This window comes from Scyliorhinus torazame, chromosome 5, assembly GCF_047496885.1.
Source record: "Scyliorhinus torazame isolate Kashiwa2021f chromosome 5, sScyTor2.1, whole genome shotgun sequence".
Lineage (NCBI taxonomy): Eukaryota > Metazoa > Chordata > Chondrichthyes > Carcharhiniformes > Scyliorhinidae > Scyliorhinus > Scyliorhinus torazame.
In genome coordinates, this window is record NC_092711.1 from 166,518,855 (window position 1) to 166,537,668 (window position 18,814).

Genomic DNA, 18,814 nt, shown 5'->3' on the forward strand with positions numbered 1-18,814 from the left:
ATTCTATTTTCTCTTCATCAGTTCCTTGGTCCTCCTTTGCTGAATTCTAAAACAAGTTGCCAATCCTCAGGCTCACTACTATTTGGGCCACTTTATGAGTCTCCTCCATTGATCTAATAAAATCTTTAACTTTTTTTGTTAGCCACGATAGCTTCATTTTGCTGTTTAATTTTTGCTTCTTAAAGGAATCTAGATTTTATGTAAATAAAATGCGAATGGTTGCCTGTCTATTGTCTGTCATCATACATAGAACAACAAAGAACAAAGGACAGTACAGCACAGGAACAGGCCCTTCGGCCCACCAAGCCTGCTCGGATCATGATGTCTGTCTATACTAAAACGTTCTGTGCTTCCAGGGTCTGTATCCGTCAATTCCCATCGTATTCATGTATTCGTCAAGATGCCTCTTAAACGTCACTATCGTACCTGCTTCCACCACCTCCTCCACCAGCGAGTTCCAGGCACTCACCACCCTCTGTGTAAAAAACCTCCCTCACACATCTCCTCTAAACTTTGCCCCTCGCACCTTAAACCTAGGTCACCTAGTAGTTGACTTTTACAACCTGGGAAAAAGCATCTGACTATCCACTCTGTCAATGTCAATGCCACTCAATTTTGTAAACTTTTATCAGGTCAACTCTGTCGCTCTAGTGAAAACAATCCGAGTTTATCCAACCTCTCCTCATAGCTAATACCCTTCAGGCCAGGAAACATCCTGGTAAACCTCCTCTGTACTCTCTCCAAAGCCTCCACATCCTTTAGGTAATGTGGTGACCAGAATTGGAGGCAATATTCCACGTGTGGCCTAACTAAGGTTCTGTACAGCTGCAGCATGACTTGCCAATTTTTATACTCAATGCCCCGACCAATGAAGACAAGCATGCCGTCTGCCTTCTTAGCTCCTCATCAACCTGCGTTGCCACTTTCAGTGATATGGTTATTGTAATTTCCCAATCTACCACAGACAACTTGCCCCTCATACCGTGACAGTTTCCTTCTGTGAGAAACATCCAGATAAATTAGGCAAAAGAACCATGTAACCACCATAGCCCATCTTCATGGCAACGAGGCTGCTTTGGGAACTAAATATCTTCCAACATACAAACACCTTTTCATTCTGTGCTCCTCGCCAACTTGGAACCAGGTAATCGCAACTAGCCTCAAAAATGGTCAGCCCACCGGAGGCAGAGGTGTTAGACCGGCCAGTCCAGCAGAAAGAAACCCTCCAATCATCACCATTCACCAGATGTCAGAATGAACAAAATGCAGTCCTGGATGTCAGTGAGAGCAGAAACAATAACAACGGAGCCAACATCTGTAATTTATTGTGAACTTGTTGGAGTCACAACAGGTGTGATGAATCACAAAACCCCTCCCCACATTGAGAGCAGATGAATGGTCTCTCCCCAGATTTAACTCGCTAGTGTCTCCAGAGTTGGGATGGATCATTGAATGTCTCCCCTGCTCAGAGCAGGTGAATCGCTTCTTCCAGGTGTGAACTCACTCGTGTTCCCGCAGGGTGTATGGATAATCTGAATCCCTTCTCTCACTAAGAGCAGGTTAACGCTTTCTCCCTGTGTGAACTCGCTGGTGTCTCTGCAGGTTGGATAACCGAGTGAATCCCTTCTCACACTGACAGCAAGTGAATGGCCTCTCCCCAGTGTGAAATCGTTGGTGTCTCTGCAGGCTGGATAACTGCGTGAATCCTTTCTCACACTGAAAGCAGGTGAACGGCCTCTCCCCAGTGTGCACTCGCTGGTGTGTCAGCAGGTTCGATAAACCAATGAATCCCTTCTCACACTGAGAGCAGGTGAACGGCCTCTCCCCAGTGTGCACTCGCTGGTGTGTCAGCAGGTTCGATGAAGTAGTGAATCCCTTCTCACACTGAGAGCAGGTGAACGGCCTCTCCCCAGTGTGCACTCGCTGGTGTGTCAGCAGGTTCGATAAACCAATGAATCCCTTCTCACACTGAGAGCAGGTGAACGGCCTCTCCCCAGTGTGCACTCGCTGGTGTGTCAGCAGGTTCGATGAAGTAGTGAATCCCTTCTCACACTGAGGGCAGGTGAACGGCCTCTCCCCAGTGTGAACGCGCTGATGTATCCGCAGGCTCGATAAAGCAATGAATCCCTTCTCACACTGAGAGCAGGTGAACGGCCTCTCCCCAGTGTGAACTCGCTGGTGTTTCCGCAGGCTGGATAACTCAGTGAATCTCTTCCCAAACTGAGAGCAGGTGAACGACCTCTTCCCAATGTGAACTCGCTGGTGTTTCCGCAGGCTGGATAACTCAGTGAATCCCTTCCCACATTGAGAGCAGGTGAACGGCTTCTCCCCGGTGTGAACTCGCTGGTGTGACTTCAGGGCGGATAACTGAATGAATCCCTTCCTACACACAGAGCAGGTGAACGGCCTCTCCCCAGTGTGACTGCGTCGATGAACTTCCAGCTGAGATGGAGCACTAAATCCCTTCCCACAGTCCCCACATTTCCACGGTTTCTTCATGGTGCGGGTGTCCTTGTGTCTCTCCAGGTTTGACAATCAGTTGAAGCCTCATCCACACACAGAACAGGTGTACAGTCTCTCCCTGCTGTAAATAGTGTGATGTTTTTTCAGGCTGTGTAACTGGTTAAAGCTCTTTCCACAGTCAGTGCTCTGGAACACTCTCACTCGGGTGTGTGTGTCTCGGGGCTTTTCCAGTCACATTGATGGTTAAAATCTTTTGAAGCTGACAGAAAAGACAAACATTTCTCCTTCTCAATTCAAAGTCCGGTGATATCCAGTTCCAAGGAATTGAGAGACTCAGCCAGATTGAGACGTGAAGTTTGAGGTTTCTGTCTGTAATTCCTCCTCTTCTAATATCCTGTTAAAACAATGCACAAAAGAAATCACTGTCAGCACAGGATAGAAATTCAGAACAGACAATTCTAGTTCCTAGAGAACATTCTTTCCTCTCTCATTCCTCAAAATGTGTAAATATCCATCCCACACACTCTCCCTCCATTCTCACTCTGCTGTATCTAATATTCACCCTCCCAATTCTCCTGAAGGTGCTGATTCAGGCTGATTGACAGATCCATACTCACTGCATCTGACGAATGTGATATAAAATAGTTACTTTAGAGATATTAATTAATGTAATGTAGAGATAGGCCAGTCTAATTCTGGTGAGTTCACAGACAAAGGATTTCAGACCGCATGGCAAAGCAAAGGAAGAGGTGTGTCCACCAAAGGAGGAGAAAAGGATGCTGGGTAATAGGGGCAAGAGGAAGGGATTGGAAGTGAGCCAATCAGAATGTCTGACCAGGTAAGGAGGGGTATAGGATGACCTATGGGAATCGTGTATGTGAAACTTGATGCCATTTGAATGTATCAGTAGAGACTTCTTTGTTCTACAGACTCACTTGATTCCATAAGTGTACGAAGCAAGATGTGCTTTGTGCCACTGTGAACTGAGTAAAGCTTGCAAGCTAAATAAACTAACTAATGCTGTACCTGCAAATCCATCTCGACTTTTATTGAGGCCAGACTGACGGGTAAAGAAATTTGGGATTTGACACTTCCTGTCCTGGGCACAGAGATCATAACAAATAGGAGCTGCAGTTGGCCATTCGGCCCATCGAACCTGCTCATTTATTCTGTGGGATCATTGGTTGATTGATGTCAGCAACATTCTCCGTGTTGTTGACCAGAGGCTGAGTGTGCTGACTCAATATCTGTGAGTTCATGAGGCCGAGCTGCAAAACACCATGAAGAGGCTCGATGATCCGGAGGAGAGAATCCTGAACGTTGAGCAAGATGCCTCCTCGGCGGAGGCAAGAATTAAATCCTTGGAGAACCAGCTGAGTGGCGTGGGAGAAGCCTGGCGGACTTGGAGAACCGACGGTCAGAGAAAGAACATCCGAGTCGTCGGCCTGCCAGAAGGTGTTGCTCCCGTTAGGTTCTTCGAGGACCGGCTGCCAAGTTTTCCCAAGCTGGGTGTGAAGCCTGGGTGTTTCAAATTGGAAAGGACATCGGATCCTGTCTTTGAGGCTGAGGGATAGTTTTCATCCCAGGCCTGGAATCATTCACTTCCACAACTTGAAAGATCACCAGAGGGTCCTGGAGACAGGTAAGGTGAGGTGGGACCTGGCTCCATAAGGAATGAGGAATTTCCTTATTCCAGGATTTTTCAACAGCTACGCAAACGAAGCAGCGAGGCTTCGATGAAGTTTGAAGGGAACTCAAGGCTGCGGGAGTGAATTCTGTCGCTTTACCCAGCAACCCTGAAAATTATATTGACAACTCCGTCAAGACTTTCGATAATCCGACTACTTCCTTGGCCTTCATTAAATCCACGAAGGGCAAGGATTTGGAGGGATGGGTTGCAGCTCAGACTAACTCAGGCTCTAATCTGGACTCGGATTATCTTATCTCAGTTTTGGTAGATGTGCCGTGTGCTTATTATCCGTTGTCTTCTATTATCCGAGCGTTAATCATGGCAGAACCGAGTGGGGCCATTGCTGAAGGGTGGGTGGTGGTGGATGCAGGTCTTCACCGTTGGGTCTAAAATGCGGGAGGGACATTCGATCCCCATTCCCTTGTTGGCCTTTCTTTTCTTCTCATTTTGGAGAAGGTATCCCGAGGGTAACGACAGTCTGGCCGTGGGGTTAATCCTCCGGGTCCTCAGTCTTATTGAGGAATGTCCCCTTGGTTCTATTGTGGTGGTGATTCCTTTGTATTTTTGTTATTAAGGGAGGGTTTATGTGTTGTTGACTTTATCCTAGTCTGGTACAGACGGGGCTTTTATCTGTGAAAGGAGCAGTTTGGGGAGACTTTGGTGCCTCTGGTGTAAAGTGAGTTGGAGGAGGGGGTAATGGCGCACGCCCGATTGTGGTGTGAAAATCTGTTCCTGTCTCTGTCGCCTGACTAATGGCGGCAGTTAATCTGCAAATTTTCTCAGGGAATGTACGGGGCATCCATCATCCTATCAGAAGGAAAAAGATCCTCTCCTTTCTTAAGGAGAAAGTCGACATAGCTTTATTACAAGAAACTCATCTGGATGATGAGGAGCACTTTAAATTGAGGCGGGATTGGGTGAGGCAAGTTTTTTTGCCTCTGTTTCATCAAGTAGCAGGAGTGTGACAATACTTATTAATAAAAATATCACTTTTAAGATTGAAACCTGCACCAAGGACAAAGGAGGTAGATATGTGATCATTAGAGATTAGGTGCATGGAGATGTTGCTTCAATAATGAATGTTTATGGATCCCCGAATCACTCCCCGGGGTTCATTACTGAGGATTTTGCGAATTTTGCAGAGTTAGCTTCAATTAACTCTTTTGTGGTTGGTGACTTCAACTGTCCCTTGAATCCTCTGGCAGATAAGCTCCCGGTTACCAGGGTTACCCCCCTGCCCCTGATGGCTGTAGGAATTTCAGAGATGTTGTATGGGCTGTTTAGCACAGGGCTAAATCGCTGGCTTTGAAAGCAGACCAAGGCAGGCCAGCAGCACGGTTCGATTCCCATAACAGCCTCCCCGAACAGGCGCCGGAATGTGGCGACTAGGGGCTTTTCACCGTAACTTCATTTGAAGCCTACTTGTGACAATAAGCGATTTTCATTTCATTTCATTTCATATCTGGGTATTTGCTGCAGTAAGGGTTAAAAGCCTGAGTTAGTGTGTGTGACCGCTGCAGTCATGTATCTCAAAGAAATCCTAGTTTGAAAGACAACTAAGTTTTGGAGCCAGATATGCAATTAAAGCATCATAAAAAGTGTGGGCTAATGGAAAGTTGTTTGGATGAAGGGGATTCCCTGTGGAGTTAATTACATTTCAGCTTGGTAAGATGATGTCAGTATTAGGAGGAGCCACGGTTTCAGGCTTTTCGCAGCAAAGCAGTGTTTTAGCTGAGAATTAGTATTGTAATCGAGGACCTTCCCTCGTTTGTCAGGAGTTTTTGCTCGAGGGCTCACCCCCAGGTCTAGAATGTGGAGGTTTGGAGCCTCCCCGAGTTCATTTATTATGCACTTTCGGGAAGAGTTTGAGTTCTTCCTTTTAGTTAACTCGAACCCTGGGATTTCCCCGCTCCATTTTGTGGGAGACGTGTGACGTTTATGCTCGGGGCTAAACATTTCTCACACTGCTAATAAAAGGTGCAGGATGCTGGAGAACCAGCGGCGTCTGGAGGTTTGTTTGGTGAAGGTGGAGGAGAATCATATGGAGGGCCCGAGTAAGCTATTGCTGAAGGAGGTTAACGCAGCAAGAGTGGCTTTGTACTTCCTGTTGACTCAACAGGTCGAGAAAAGTTGAAAATTTGTGAGATCGAAGTTGTATGAGTTTGGGAATAAGCCGAGCAACTACTTGCCTGTTTGACAAATGACCTTTGTTCTGCAGCCTAGGGGCAGCAAAGGTAGCACAGGTGGATAGCACTGTGGCTTCACAGCACCAGGGTCCCAGGTTTGATTCCTCACTGGATCTGTGCAGAGTCTGCACGTTCTCCCCGTGTCTGCATGGGTTTCCTCCGGGTGCTCTGGTTTCCTCCCACAGTCCAAAGTCGTACAGGTTAGGTGGATTGGCCATGCTAGATTTCCCTTAGTGTCCAAAAAGGTTCGGAGGGGTTATTGGATTACAGGGATAGGGTAGAAGTGAGGGCTTAAGTGGGTTGGTGCAGACTCGATGGGCTGAATGGCCTCCTTCTGCACTGTATGTTCTATGTTCTAAAATGAGTGTGTTGCCCAGACTGTTGTACCCTCTGCAGATGCTGCCGATACTGCTGTCAAGCAGAGTCGTTCGGGGAATTAATCAAATCAGGGCAGGACCTACTCAGTTAATGGTAGCAAGTTGGGGAGAGTTACAGAACAAAGAGATCTAGGAGTACAGGTTCATAGCTCCTTGTAGCTGGAGTCGCAGGTGGACAGGGTGGTGAAGAAGGCAGTCAGTATGCTCGGTTTTATTGGTCAGAATATTGAATACAGGAGTTGGGATGTCTTGTTGAAGTTGTACAAGACATTGCTAAGACCACACATGGAATATTGTGTTCAGTTCTGGTCACCTTATTATAGAAGGAATATTGTTAAATGAGAAAGAGCGCAGAAGAGATTTACCAGGATGCTGCCAGGACTTGATGGTCTGAGTTATAAGGAGAGGTTGGGACTTTTATCCCTGGAGCGTAGGAGGCTTAGGTGTGATCTTATAAAGGTCCATAAAATAATGAGGTGCATTGATAAGGAAGATAGCCAACATTTTTTCCCTGAGGTAGAGGAGTTTAGAACTAGACTGCATAGGTTTAAGGTGAGAGGAGAGAGATGCAAAAGAGACCAGAGGGGAAATTTCTTCACACAGAGGGTGGTGAACATCTGGAATGGGCTGCCAGAGGCAGTGGTAGAGATGGGTACAAATTTGTCCTTTAAAAAGCAGTTAGACAGTTACACGGGCAGGGTGGGTATAGAGGGATATGGGCCAAATGCTGGCAAGTGGGACTTGCTTAGTGATAGAAACTGGGTGGCATGGACAAGCTGGGCCAAAGGCCTGGTTCCATGCTGTAAACATCTATAACTCTACCTGGAACAAAATGTTTGTTAAGCTCCAATCACCAAGCAAAGCTGAGGTATGGTCTCCCGAAAAGCAATGTCTTGCTTCATCAATTGGCCTCTCGTCTTAGGTTCATCAGAGATTGGGTGAGGATGGACCCAACATTCATCAGGCTCAATACAGAAGCAGACCAGTCAGTTCTCCCTCGATCCAAAACTGGCAGAGGCTGATTATGGAATGCATCTCCATGCAATTTTTAATGTCTGTAATTCATTCTGATTCTGATGCATCGGGTAAAGCATGGGACACCTGTCTCAAATACATAGGATCCAATTTGACTGACTTGCTCCTCCTGGGCTTTCCATGAGTGAATTGAATTTAACTTAGGCCGGGAGTAGGGCACAGTGGTTAGTACTGCTATCTCAGCGCCTGGGACCCAGGTTTAATTCCAGCCTTGGGGGGGCTGTCTGTGTGGAGTTTGCATATTCTCCTCGTGTCTATGTGTGTTTCTTCCGGGTGCTCTGGTTTCCTCCCACTGTCCAAAGATGTGCAGTGAAAGTGGATTGATCACGCTAATTTGCCACTTAGTGTCCAAGATGTGTAGGTTAGGTGGGTTGACCATGATCAATGCACCGGGTTCCGAGGATAAGATGGGGCGTGGGCTTAAGTGAAATGCTCTTTGAGGCTCACTGCAGACTTGAAGGGGCGAATGGCCTTCTGCACTATAGGAGTTCTATGTCATCTATGTTGTGAGATTCATATTAATTTGATTATGCTGTTAGTCTGTTTGTAATATTTTTGGGTTTACAAACTAAATTGTGATATAATCTTCCCTTCTTTCCCCACTCTCTATTTTAACCTGTTAACTGGTTGTTCAATTGATCTGGCATTTCATCTCGAGGCTCTGGTCCCTCAAATATCCTGTTCCAAATTAATTCTGCAATGTGTTGCTTGGATTTATGTTGGCAATATCTCTTGTTCTGCTCTGTGCCCATTTCCCACTATTTTTTCTGTAACTCTGTTGCATTCATTGTTTCAAAACGATTTAAAACATAACAATTTATTAAAAATCTGTCCAACACTTCCGTGAATATATTCAATGACCCCCACACCCAACCGGTCCCCGTGGAAGAGATATCTAGAGACTAATAACCCTCTGAGGAAAGAGATGACACGAAATATATAACATAACTACAGTACAATATTACAAGGCTAGAAATAATAATAAATGTACGTTATTACAGAACTATAAATAATATATCTAATCTGTACCATATAACACAAGACATGTCTCTGTCCGGTATTAATTTACTGTCCCCTTAAATGTCAACCATTGCCTGGCGAAACCAGCCCTTCATTGTGAACATTAGGAAAGAGACCATCCTTTGAGCCAGACAAATAAATGTGTCAAGCTGAGGGAGCAAAGGATGTCAATGTCTTTGAGAGAGAGAGAGAGACCTGGGCCAAGCTTTGCAGAGTCTCCTTGGTTTCACTTCGTTTAGCTTCAGTTGCTGCAAGTGACCAATTGAAGGTGAGAATGAGAAAAGAAATGGAAAGGGGGAGAAAAGAAAGTGTTTTACTCACAGGTGTTGGAGACAGGAGGAATGTCTTAGTTTGTGAGGTCCCAGTTTTGCTCAGCGTCCAACTTCCGCCTTCAGACAACGGGGGAGCTGATTGGATGGAGGAAGAGACTCCTTCCGGTTCACCAACTCTTTCAGGCGCACGCATAGGAATCCGCGGTGACGTCTCACGGTTCCAGTGCGCAGGCCCAGCGCGCGGACACAGCAGCTCCGCCCCACTCATTGTTCCCCCTCCTCGAGGCAAGGTTTCCAGGCAACCGGCTCCGGCCAGAGCGAGAAGCCGCTAGGTGTTTCCCCCTCCCCCTGCACGAGACTGCGCATGTCCAAGAGAAAGGAGAGGCTGCGCATGTGCGAGAGGAGGGCGAATGGAGATCGAGCTTCACACAGACTGAAACGTCCTCCTGTCTCTAACATCTGTGAATAAAACACTTTCTTTTCTCCCCCTTTCCATTTCTTTTCTCATTCTCACCTTCAATTGGTCACTTGCAGCAACTGAAGGGAAAGGAACTGATTACAGGGAGGGTGCAGACTCCGGAAAGGTTGGCCCAGGTCTCTCTCTCTCTAACACATTTACACCCGTTGCTCCCTCAGCTTGACACATTTATTTGTTTGGCTAAAAGAATGGTCTCTTTCATACTGTCCACCATCCCCATATCCCCTGCTGCTCTCAGTGCCATCGCATATGGTTTTATAGCTAGGGCAAACAGCAGTAGGGAGAACGGGCGCCCCTGCCTCGTCCCCCGGTGCAGCCTGAAATAATCTGAACTCAATCGGTTTGTCCGTACACACGACAATCACCCCTGGGACACAATCCTCTATTCTCGAGGCCAAGATCTTAGCCAATAGTTTGGCATCTACATTTAGCAGGGAGATCGGTCTGTATGACTCGCATTGTTCGAGGTCCTTTTCCCGCTTCAAAATGAGGGAGATCGAAGCCTGCGACAACGTTGGGAGAGTACTCCCAGCTGCCTTGCCTCGTTAAAATCCCTTACCAGCACCGGCCCCAATACCCCAGAGAATTTCTTATAAAATGTCACCAGGTACCCCTCCAGACCAGGGGCCTTGCCCAGTTGCATCACCTCCAGTCCCTCTATCTATCACTTTCTGAAACCTATTTCCTTTACTTGCTTTTGCTAAATCGCCATCTTTCTTTTTTTTAAATCACTCAGGCATTTTATACTGTGTATTATAATTTGAAGAATTACACAATTTGTAATTGAATGAAAACTCAACTACTGTATTCGCTAAAGACAATCAATCTGACCTAATCTTGTGTTGACAAACAAAGTTTACCAGTGGCACAAGCTGACAAAGTTCACCTGAACTTTGCCAAAAAGCACAGACTTGATCTCTGTTATTTGGGAACTAAGAAGGGATAACGGATATCCAGGGTTCCGAATAGACACAGAGATCCATCAGGCTTCTATCTATGGGAAAGGCGGTGGGGCAGTTAAGAAGGGTGGTGTATGAGTACGGGGAGAAGGCGAGCAGGATGCTAGTGCACCAGTTGAGGAAGCAGGAGACTGCAAGGGAGACCGGGAAAGTGAAGGATGCTTCTACCATGGCAATTGGGGCCCCAACGGCCTCTAACTGCTCCTCTTCCAACCCCTCTAAAGTCCGCCTCATCGCCTCCACCCCGGCCGGGGGTTTCGACTCGTACAGCTTGCTATAGAAGTCCCGAAACTCCCCATTCTCACCCGTCGGGTCCAAGACCATATTCCCTCCCACGTCCTTCACTTACCCGGTCTCCCTCGCAGCCTCGGGATCAGCGAGCCTCTTCATGGTGTTTTGCAGCTCGGCCTCATGATCTCAATGAGAGGTATTGAATCAGCACACTCGGCCTCTGGTCAATAACACAGAGAATGTCGGCAGTCATCATCTTCACCAGCTCCGAGAGTGAGAGAGTCCCGGAGAGCGCGGGGTCGCGAGACCTCCTGAGGGTCAGGCCGCCATGTTGAAAAGGCGGCTCCATTTCCACTGAAACTGCCTGCCCTCTTTTATCGACGGATTTCTTAATCTTACCTTATCTAATCCCAATGTCTTCCAGAGCCATGCATGAGAACAAATATTAATTCAAGGATCAGGTAGATGAGTGTCGGGCAATCAAGATAAATTACGGATTCTAGGTGAGTAGCATCAGAATCTGTGGAAAAGCAGCTACTCCTCCGCCGCATCACATGGTTCCCACCCAGACAGATTTCTGATGACGAGGGAGTCGAGGGTTATGGATAACAGGCAGGAAAATGGAGAGAAAGCTGAGATGAGGAAGGATTTCTTCACTCGTTGTGGAGCAGGTGAGAATGGAGGGAGAGTGTGTGGGATGGAGATTGACAGCTTTTGCGGAGTGAGAGAGGAAAAAATGTTCCAGAGGAATTAAAATTGTCTGTTCTGACTTTCTATCCTTTACTGACAATGATGTATTTTGTAAATTGTTTTTACAGGATATTAGAAGAGGAGGAATTACAGACAGAAATATCAAAAATCACATCTCGATCTGCCAGAGTCGCTCGGTTCGTCGGGGCCTGAATATCATCGACCTTTGAATCGAGAAGGAGAAATGTTTGTCTGTTCTGTTCGCTTCAGACGACTTTAAAGATCATTGTGACTGGAAAAGCACCAAGACACACACACAATGAGTGAGAGTGTTCCAGAACACTGACTGTGAAAAGAGCTTTAACCAGTTACACAGCCTGAAAAAACATCACACCATTCACAGCGGGGAGAGACCGTACACATGTTCTGTGTGTGGTCAAGGCTTCAACTGATTATCTGATCTGGAGAGACACAAGGACACCCATGGAGAAACCGTGGAAATGTGAAGTCTGTGGGAAGAGATTCAGAGTCCAATCTAATTCTGGAAAAAGGGCTGGAAATTCATCGACGCAGTCACACAGGGGAGAGGCCATTTCCCTGCTCTGTGTGTGGGAAGGGATTCACTGAGTTATCCAGCCTGAAGTCACATGAAAGAGTTCACACTGTGGAGAAGCTGTTTACCTGCTCTCGATGTGGGAAGGGATTCAGACATTCATCCACCCTGAAGGCACATCAGCGAATTCATACTGGGGAGAGGCGTTCACCTGCTCTCAGTGTGAGAAGCAATTGACTGCGTTATCCAGCCTAAAGTCACACCAAGGGTTCACAGTGGGGGGAAACCGTTCACCTGCGATCAGTATGGGAAGGGATTCACTCAGGTATCCAACCTGAAGACACACCAGCGAATTCACACTGGGGAGAAGCCATTCACCTGCTCTCAGTGTGGGAAGGGGTTCACTGCTTTATTCAGCCTGAAGTCACATCAGCGAATTCACACCGGGGAGAAGCCATTCACCTGCTCTCAGTGTGGGAAGGGGTTCACTGCGTTGTTCAGCCTGAAGTCACACCAGCGAATTCACACTGGCGAGAGGCCGTTCACCTGCTCTCAGTGTGGGAAAGGATTCACTCAGTCACCCTACCTGCAGGCACACCAGCGGGTTCACAGTGGGGAGAAGCCATTCAACTACTCTCAGTGTGGGAAGGGATTCAGAGATTTATCCACCCTGCGGACACACCAGCGAGTTCACATGGGGCGAGGCCGTTCACCTGCCCTCAGTGTGGGAACGGATTCGCTCAGTTATCCAGCCTGAAGATACACCAGCGAGTTCACACAGGGGAGAGGCCGTTCATCTGTTCTCAGTGTGGGAAGGGATTCAGACAATCATCCACCCTGTGGAAACATGAGTGAGCTCACACTGGGGAGAAGCCGTTCACCTGCTCTGTGTGGGAAGGGATTCTGTGATTCATCCCACTTGAAGCGTCACCAGCAAGTTCACACTGGGAAGAAGCCATTCACCTGCTCTCATTGTGGGAAGGGATTCCGACATTCATCCAACCTGCAGGGGCATCACCGAGTTCACACGGTGAGAGGCCATTCTCCTGCTCTGATTAGGGGAGGCGTTGAGTGATCCATCCTACCTGCTGAGTCACCAACAAGTTCACAATTGATTGCGGGGATTGGATTCTGCTGTTATTGTTTCTGCTCTCAATTACATTCGGAACTGCATTTTATTCATCCTGTCAATTGGTCAATACGGATGGTCGGGGTTTCTTTCTGCTGGAATGGCTGGTCTCGCAACGTTTCCTCCAGTATGCTGATGCTCTTTGAGCCTTGTTGCGAATACGTGGTTTCCAATTACACAAGGGTCACAGAGTGAAAACGTGTTGGAAGTTAAAAGATATTTAGTTCCCATTTCTGTTTGGAACCTCCTAAAGCATGCCACGTTGCCATGAAGATGGGCTTTGGTGATTATATGTTTCTTTGTTTAATTTTTCGGGGCGTTTCTCAAAGAAGGAAACTGTTGAGGTATGAGGGACAGGTTGTCTGTGGTAGGTTGGGAAATTACAATAAAAGGTTGGACAATAGACAGACAATTGCTAACATTGAAGAAATTATTACATATTTGCAACAAATACACATTCCTTTCAGGAACAAAAATCCACAGGAAAGTGGTGCAGTAATTCTTCACACATGATTACAGCTTTTGGATTCTGCTGTTACACAAGAGAACCAAGGGAGCAGTGAGCAGGAGGGACTGAAAGAGATTAGTATTAATGAAATAGTAGTACTGGAGAATTTATTGGATTATAAATTAATAAATCCACAAAAGCTGATGCTCCACATCCCAGAGTGTTGAAAGAGGGGGCTGTGGAGATAGTGGATACATTGGTGATCATCTTTCACAATTCTATAGCTTCTGGAATGGTTCATGCAGATTGGAAGGTGGTAAATGTAATCCCACTATTTAAGGAGAGAAAGAAGAAACAAGGAACCACAGACCCATTAACCTGACATCAGTAGGAGGGAAAGTGCTACAATCCATTATGATGGATGCAAAGCAGCACGGTAGTGCATTGGTTAGCACTGCTACCTCACGGCGCTGAGGTCCCAGGTTCAATCCCGGCTCTGGGTCACTGTCTGTGTGGAGTTTGCATACTCTCCCTGTGTTTGCGTGGGTTTCGCCCCCACAAACCAAAGATGTGCGGGGTAGGTGGATTGGCCACACTAAATTGTCCCTGAATTGGAGAAAATGAATTGGGTATTCTAAATTTAATGACGAACGTGATAGCATACGGCTTAGGAGCAGGAGTAGACCACTCGGCCCCTCGAGCCTGCTGCACCATTCAATAAGTTCCCGGCTGATCTAATTGTAACCTCAACTCCACATAGACAAGTTGTGAGGGGGATACACACAGTTTGCAATGAGATATTGATAGGTTAAGTAAGTGGGGAAAAAGTTGGAAAATGGAGTATAATGTGGGAAAATGTGAAGTTCATTTTGGAAGGGAGAACAAAAGAACAGTATTATTTAAATGGAGAAAAACTGCAGAAAGCTGCAACACAAAGGGACTTGGGGGAACTTGTGCACGAAACACAGAAAGCTGGCAGACAGGTGCAGCAGGTAATCAGGAAGGCTAATGGAATGTTGGCCCTGATTCCAAGGGTGTTGGAGTATAAGTGTCGGGAAGTCTTGCTGCAGCTGTGGACCAGAATAAAGTCTCTGAATAAAGAGGTGCCAATTAAGACTGAAATACGGAGAAATTTCTTCACTGAGGGTTATGAGTCGTTGGAACTGAGAGTTGTGGGGACAGAGTCCTTGTCTATATTTAAGGCTGAGATAGATTCTTGATCAGCGAGAGAATCAAGCGTTACAGGGAAAGGGCAGGAAAATGGACAAGACAAATGTTGGATCAGCCATGATTGAATGGTGGGGCAGGCTTGAAGGGCCGAATGGTCTACTCCTGTTCCTATTTCTTGTGGTATTCCTGCTGACCTCCCTTCCTGATAACCTTTCACCCCCTTGATGAACAGGAATCTATCCAGCACTGCCTTGAAAATATTCAAAGACTCTGCTTCCACTGCCCTTTGTGGAAGAGAGTTCCAAAGGCACCCAACCCTCTGAGAGAAAAAAGTTCTCCTCTGCCTTAAATGGGCAAGTTTTTACTTTTAATGTGACTCCAATTTCTAGATTCTCCCACAAGAGGAAACATGCTTTCCACATCCACCCTGTCGAGGCCCCTCAGGATCTTATACGGTTCAATCAAGTCACCTAAACTCCATCGTACACAAGCCCAGCCTGTCCAATCATTCCTCATAAGACCAGCCTCCAATTCCAGGTATGAGTCCAGTAAATCTTCTATGAACTGCTTCCAACACATTTATATCATTCCTTAAATGAGAGCGATACTGTACACAGTGCTCCAGATGTGGTCTCAACAATGTCCTGTATAACTGAAGCATAACCTCCCTACTTTTGTATTCAATTCCCCTCACAATAAACAATAACATTCTATCAGCTTTTCTAATTACTTGTTGTACCTGTATACTCGCCTTTTGTGATTCATGCTCTTGGATACTCAGATCCCTCTGAGTCTTGGGGCTCTGCAATCTCTCACCATTTCGATGAGAAGCTTCTTTTTCTTCCTGTCAAAATGAACAATTTCACATTTTCCCACATGATCACCCATTTGCCAGATGGTATCCCACTCATTTCAAATATACCTTTTTAACCTCCTTATGTCTTTTCACAATTTACTTTCCTACCTATCTGTGTATCATTTGAACATAGGGGCAGCCGTTAGCCATTCAGCCCGTCGAGGCTCCTCTCATTCAATACAATCATGGCTAATCATCCACTTCAATGCCTTTTCCCCTACTCTATCCCCATATCCCTTTGTGTTATTGGGATTTAGAAATCTGCCAGTCTCTGTTTTAAACACACTCAATGACTGAGCTCCCACAGCCCTCTGGGTAGAGAATTCCAAAGATTCACAACTTGTAGATTTCTATAGATCAAACCATTTCCCTGTTCTATCCTTGTACCCTTGTCGGTTTATTTCCTTCAAGTACCCATCCAATTTCCTTTGGGAAACATTCCATCATCTCTGTGTCTATCCGACTTGAAGGAAGTGGGTTCCAAATATTTCCCACTTTCTCCAAATGTAAATGAGGTTCAGCGAGCACATGAGGCCATTCTGCCCATTGTTCCCATGCTAGCTCTTTGGATTAATTATCAAATTAATTCCATCACCCTATTTTCCTAGTTTATTTCCAAGTTTATTTTGAATCCCAACTCACAACAACTCGTTCTGTTTTAAATCTAATGGGCAGAATGGCCTCCTGTGCTCTCTGCACAGCATATTGTGAAATTATTAGATTTAAAACAGAACAAGTTGTTGTTATTTGGGATTCTCTGCCTGACAAAGGTGCAGGAAGTAAATTCAACTGTGACTTTCACAAGGGAACTTTACAGATTCTTTACATAGTCCCATCGCCCGGCAAGTGTCTTTTCCAACAGAATCTGTAAAGTTCCTGCACCTTCATCAGGCAGCGAATCCCAAATAACAACAACTCGTTCTGTTTTAAATCGAATGATTTACGATACGCTGTGTTTGGATTTTCACCGGGGATTTGAAATGGAGAGAAAGACATGATTGTTGCACAAAATCAAGACTCAGTCTTTATTCATGATTTTCGTAAGTGGGCTCAGTTTGGGGACTAATGCTTGATTATAATTTATTTTTAAATTCACAATAAAGGGGCAATTGAATGTGGCCAATCCACCTACCCTGAACAACCTTGGGTTGTGGGGGTGAAACCAATGCATACACGGGGAGAATGTGCAAACTCCACATGGACAGTCACCCGGGATCGAACCTGGGTCCTCGGCGCTGTGAAGCAGCAGTGCTAACCACTGTGCCACCGTGCCACCCTGTTTAGGGACTAATTCTGAAAATAAATTACATTTCTATAGCATCTTTCATGATCACAGCTTCTCCTGAAGCTTTTTTACAGCCAATTAAGTACTTTTGAGATGTAGTCACTGTTGGAATGTCGGAAACTGTAGGTTTGCCTCAGTTCTAGGGGAGGGGATGGTGCAGTGGTATTGTCAATGGATTACTTGAGGTTTTACACATTCCACTGACTGGGACCATGGCAACTGGGGCAGAGCAGGGAGCATTTACCTGGAGATGGTGCTTCTACCCAGAGTGTAATGGTAATGCTGCTGCACTTTGATATTACTGCTCAGACATTAGCATGTGTCAGCTCTTATTTATACTGAATAGCATCTAACCACTGTCACCAATAAGGGTTATCACTGTGAATCATTTCAGAATTTGGGAAAAGGGGAAAAAGGGCTAATTAACGCCCTAAAATGTAGAGTTTCCAATTAAGCGGCAATTTAGCATGGCCAATCCATGTATCTGCACATCTTTTGGCAGTGGGGGTGAGACCCATGCAGACACAGGGAGAATGTGCAGCTCCACACGGACAGTGACCCCGGGTCCTCAGCGCTAGAGGCACCAGTGCTAACCACTGCACCACCATGCCACCCCTGAACCCCATTTCTAACATCGCTGTGTCAAAACTAAGCTCATCTCCCCCTCTGGCTCCTTTGCCAATTACCTCAGAGGGACTCACTTTTTGTTAAAGAGCCTGTCAACCCCTCTCGCCCTCTTTCCCTAAAGTGCATCAACCTAATCATGAAAAGTCAAGAAAAATCAAATATTTTTATAATCGTTTATTAATCAAACAGACAAGGTGAAAAATAGAAAATACCTTGAGGATCAAAGACAATGAAAGTAAAGGATGTTCACAATGTTCAGGATCCAAATGGTTTCTCTTCGGATCATCTGTACCCTGTTCCCGTGACTCCCTGTGTTATACCGTCAGTTCACTGCGAGATTGTGAGAACGAGTGAATATAAGGCTTTATTATCCATGAACTCGCCTACCAGTGTCTGCTGTACAAATGAGTGCCACCCACAGGTGGCCGGTCTATATATCGCCCTGGGGAGGGCGGAGCCAGAGGCGGAGCCCACCGGGGTTCCAGTACAGTACCTGGAAGTAGACCGTATTATCATTTCCAGGTCATAGGTCACAGCACTATACAGACAGTTCATACTTAGGTGAATACATTCACCACGCCCTGCTTTGGACATGGGCACTGAAGACTATGGGCTCGATACCATCAGCCCCAATTACGCCCCCCCACACACACCCTCGAGCCCTGATTGGTAGAGCCCCATTTCCCAGTCTGTTCTCCAGCACCTTCCTGTCTCTCTGTTAGTGAGGTGCCCATGGCAAGTGTGATGGGAGGAGATGCATTAGGGTTACAATCAATAGGAAGTGTGTGGGGGGAACAGTGATTTCTGGTTTGAGAGGGAAAAGGGTGTTGTCTGATGACTAGAATTGCCAGTTCTGGATTTCTGCCCTTTCCTTACGGCGATGTCCTTTGTAATCTCCTTTCCCAGGCGATGAGCAGATAGGTTTTTGCAGACAGGAAACACAAACCAAACATCCCTATTCTGAGATGTGTCCTTTTAGATTGGACTCCCGACTTGGGACTTGGTTCGCAGACTATAGACTTACTCCGGTGTCTGTTTAACACTTGTTTATTAGTTCTACATCTAAACAAGTTACAGAGTAGGCATGTTACTCCTCGGCACAATTCCAACACTCCCTTGAGAGTCTAACACATGTTGATAAATCAGCATCCACGTCATACAGTAGCATGTGCCATCTCTTAACCTGTTACACTAGATCTCTTCCCCCCCCCCCCTCCCCACTCCCAAATATACTATCCAGGAGTTCTGTAGCCGTCTAAAATACATGTCAACAGTTTTGAGAATGTACACAAAGTCTGCAGTGCCACCTGCACACCTGCCTTTGAGAACGTTGCTGCAGTCGGTC

The 18,814-nt window shown here is 46.2% G+C and overlaps 1 protein-coding gene across 2 annotated transcripts; it reads right to left on the minus strand.

Annotated features, from left to right (window-relative positions):
- Window positions 1–1,309: 1,309 nt before the first annotated feature.
- Window positions 1,310–9,185, minus strand: LOC140420496 (uncharacterized). Of its 2 annotated transcripts, none has more exons than XM_072504502.1 (2): window positions 9,093–9,185; window positions 1,310–2,857 (listed from the first exon to the last, which is right to left on the minus strand). In XM_072504502.1, exon 2 carries the CDS (start codon window positions 2,497–2,499, stop codon window positions 1,561–1,563), a length of 939 nt encoding a protein of 312 aa, XP_072360603.1. In that variant the 5' UTR covers window positions 2,500–2,857; window positions 9,093–9,185; the 3' UTR covers window positions 1,310–1,560. The 2 variants fall into 2 exon arrangements, with proteins under 2 accessions (XP_072360603.1, XP_072360604.1); XM_072504503.1 differs by lacking the exon at window positions 9,093–9,185 and adding an exon at window positions 3,081–3,249.
- Between the last annotated feature and the right edge of the window lie 9,629 nt (window positions 9,186–18,814).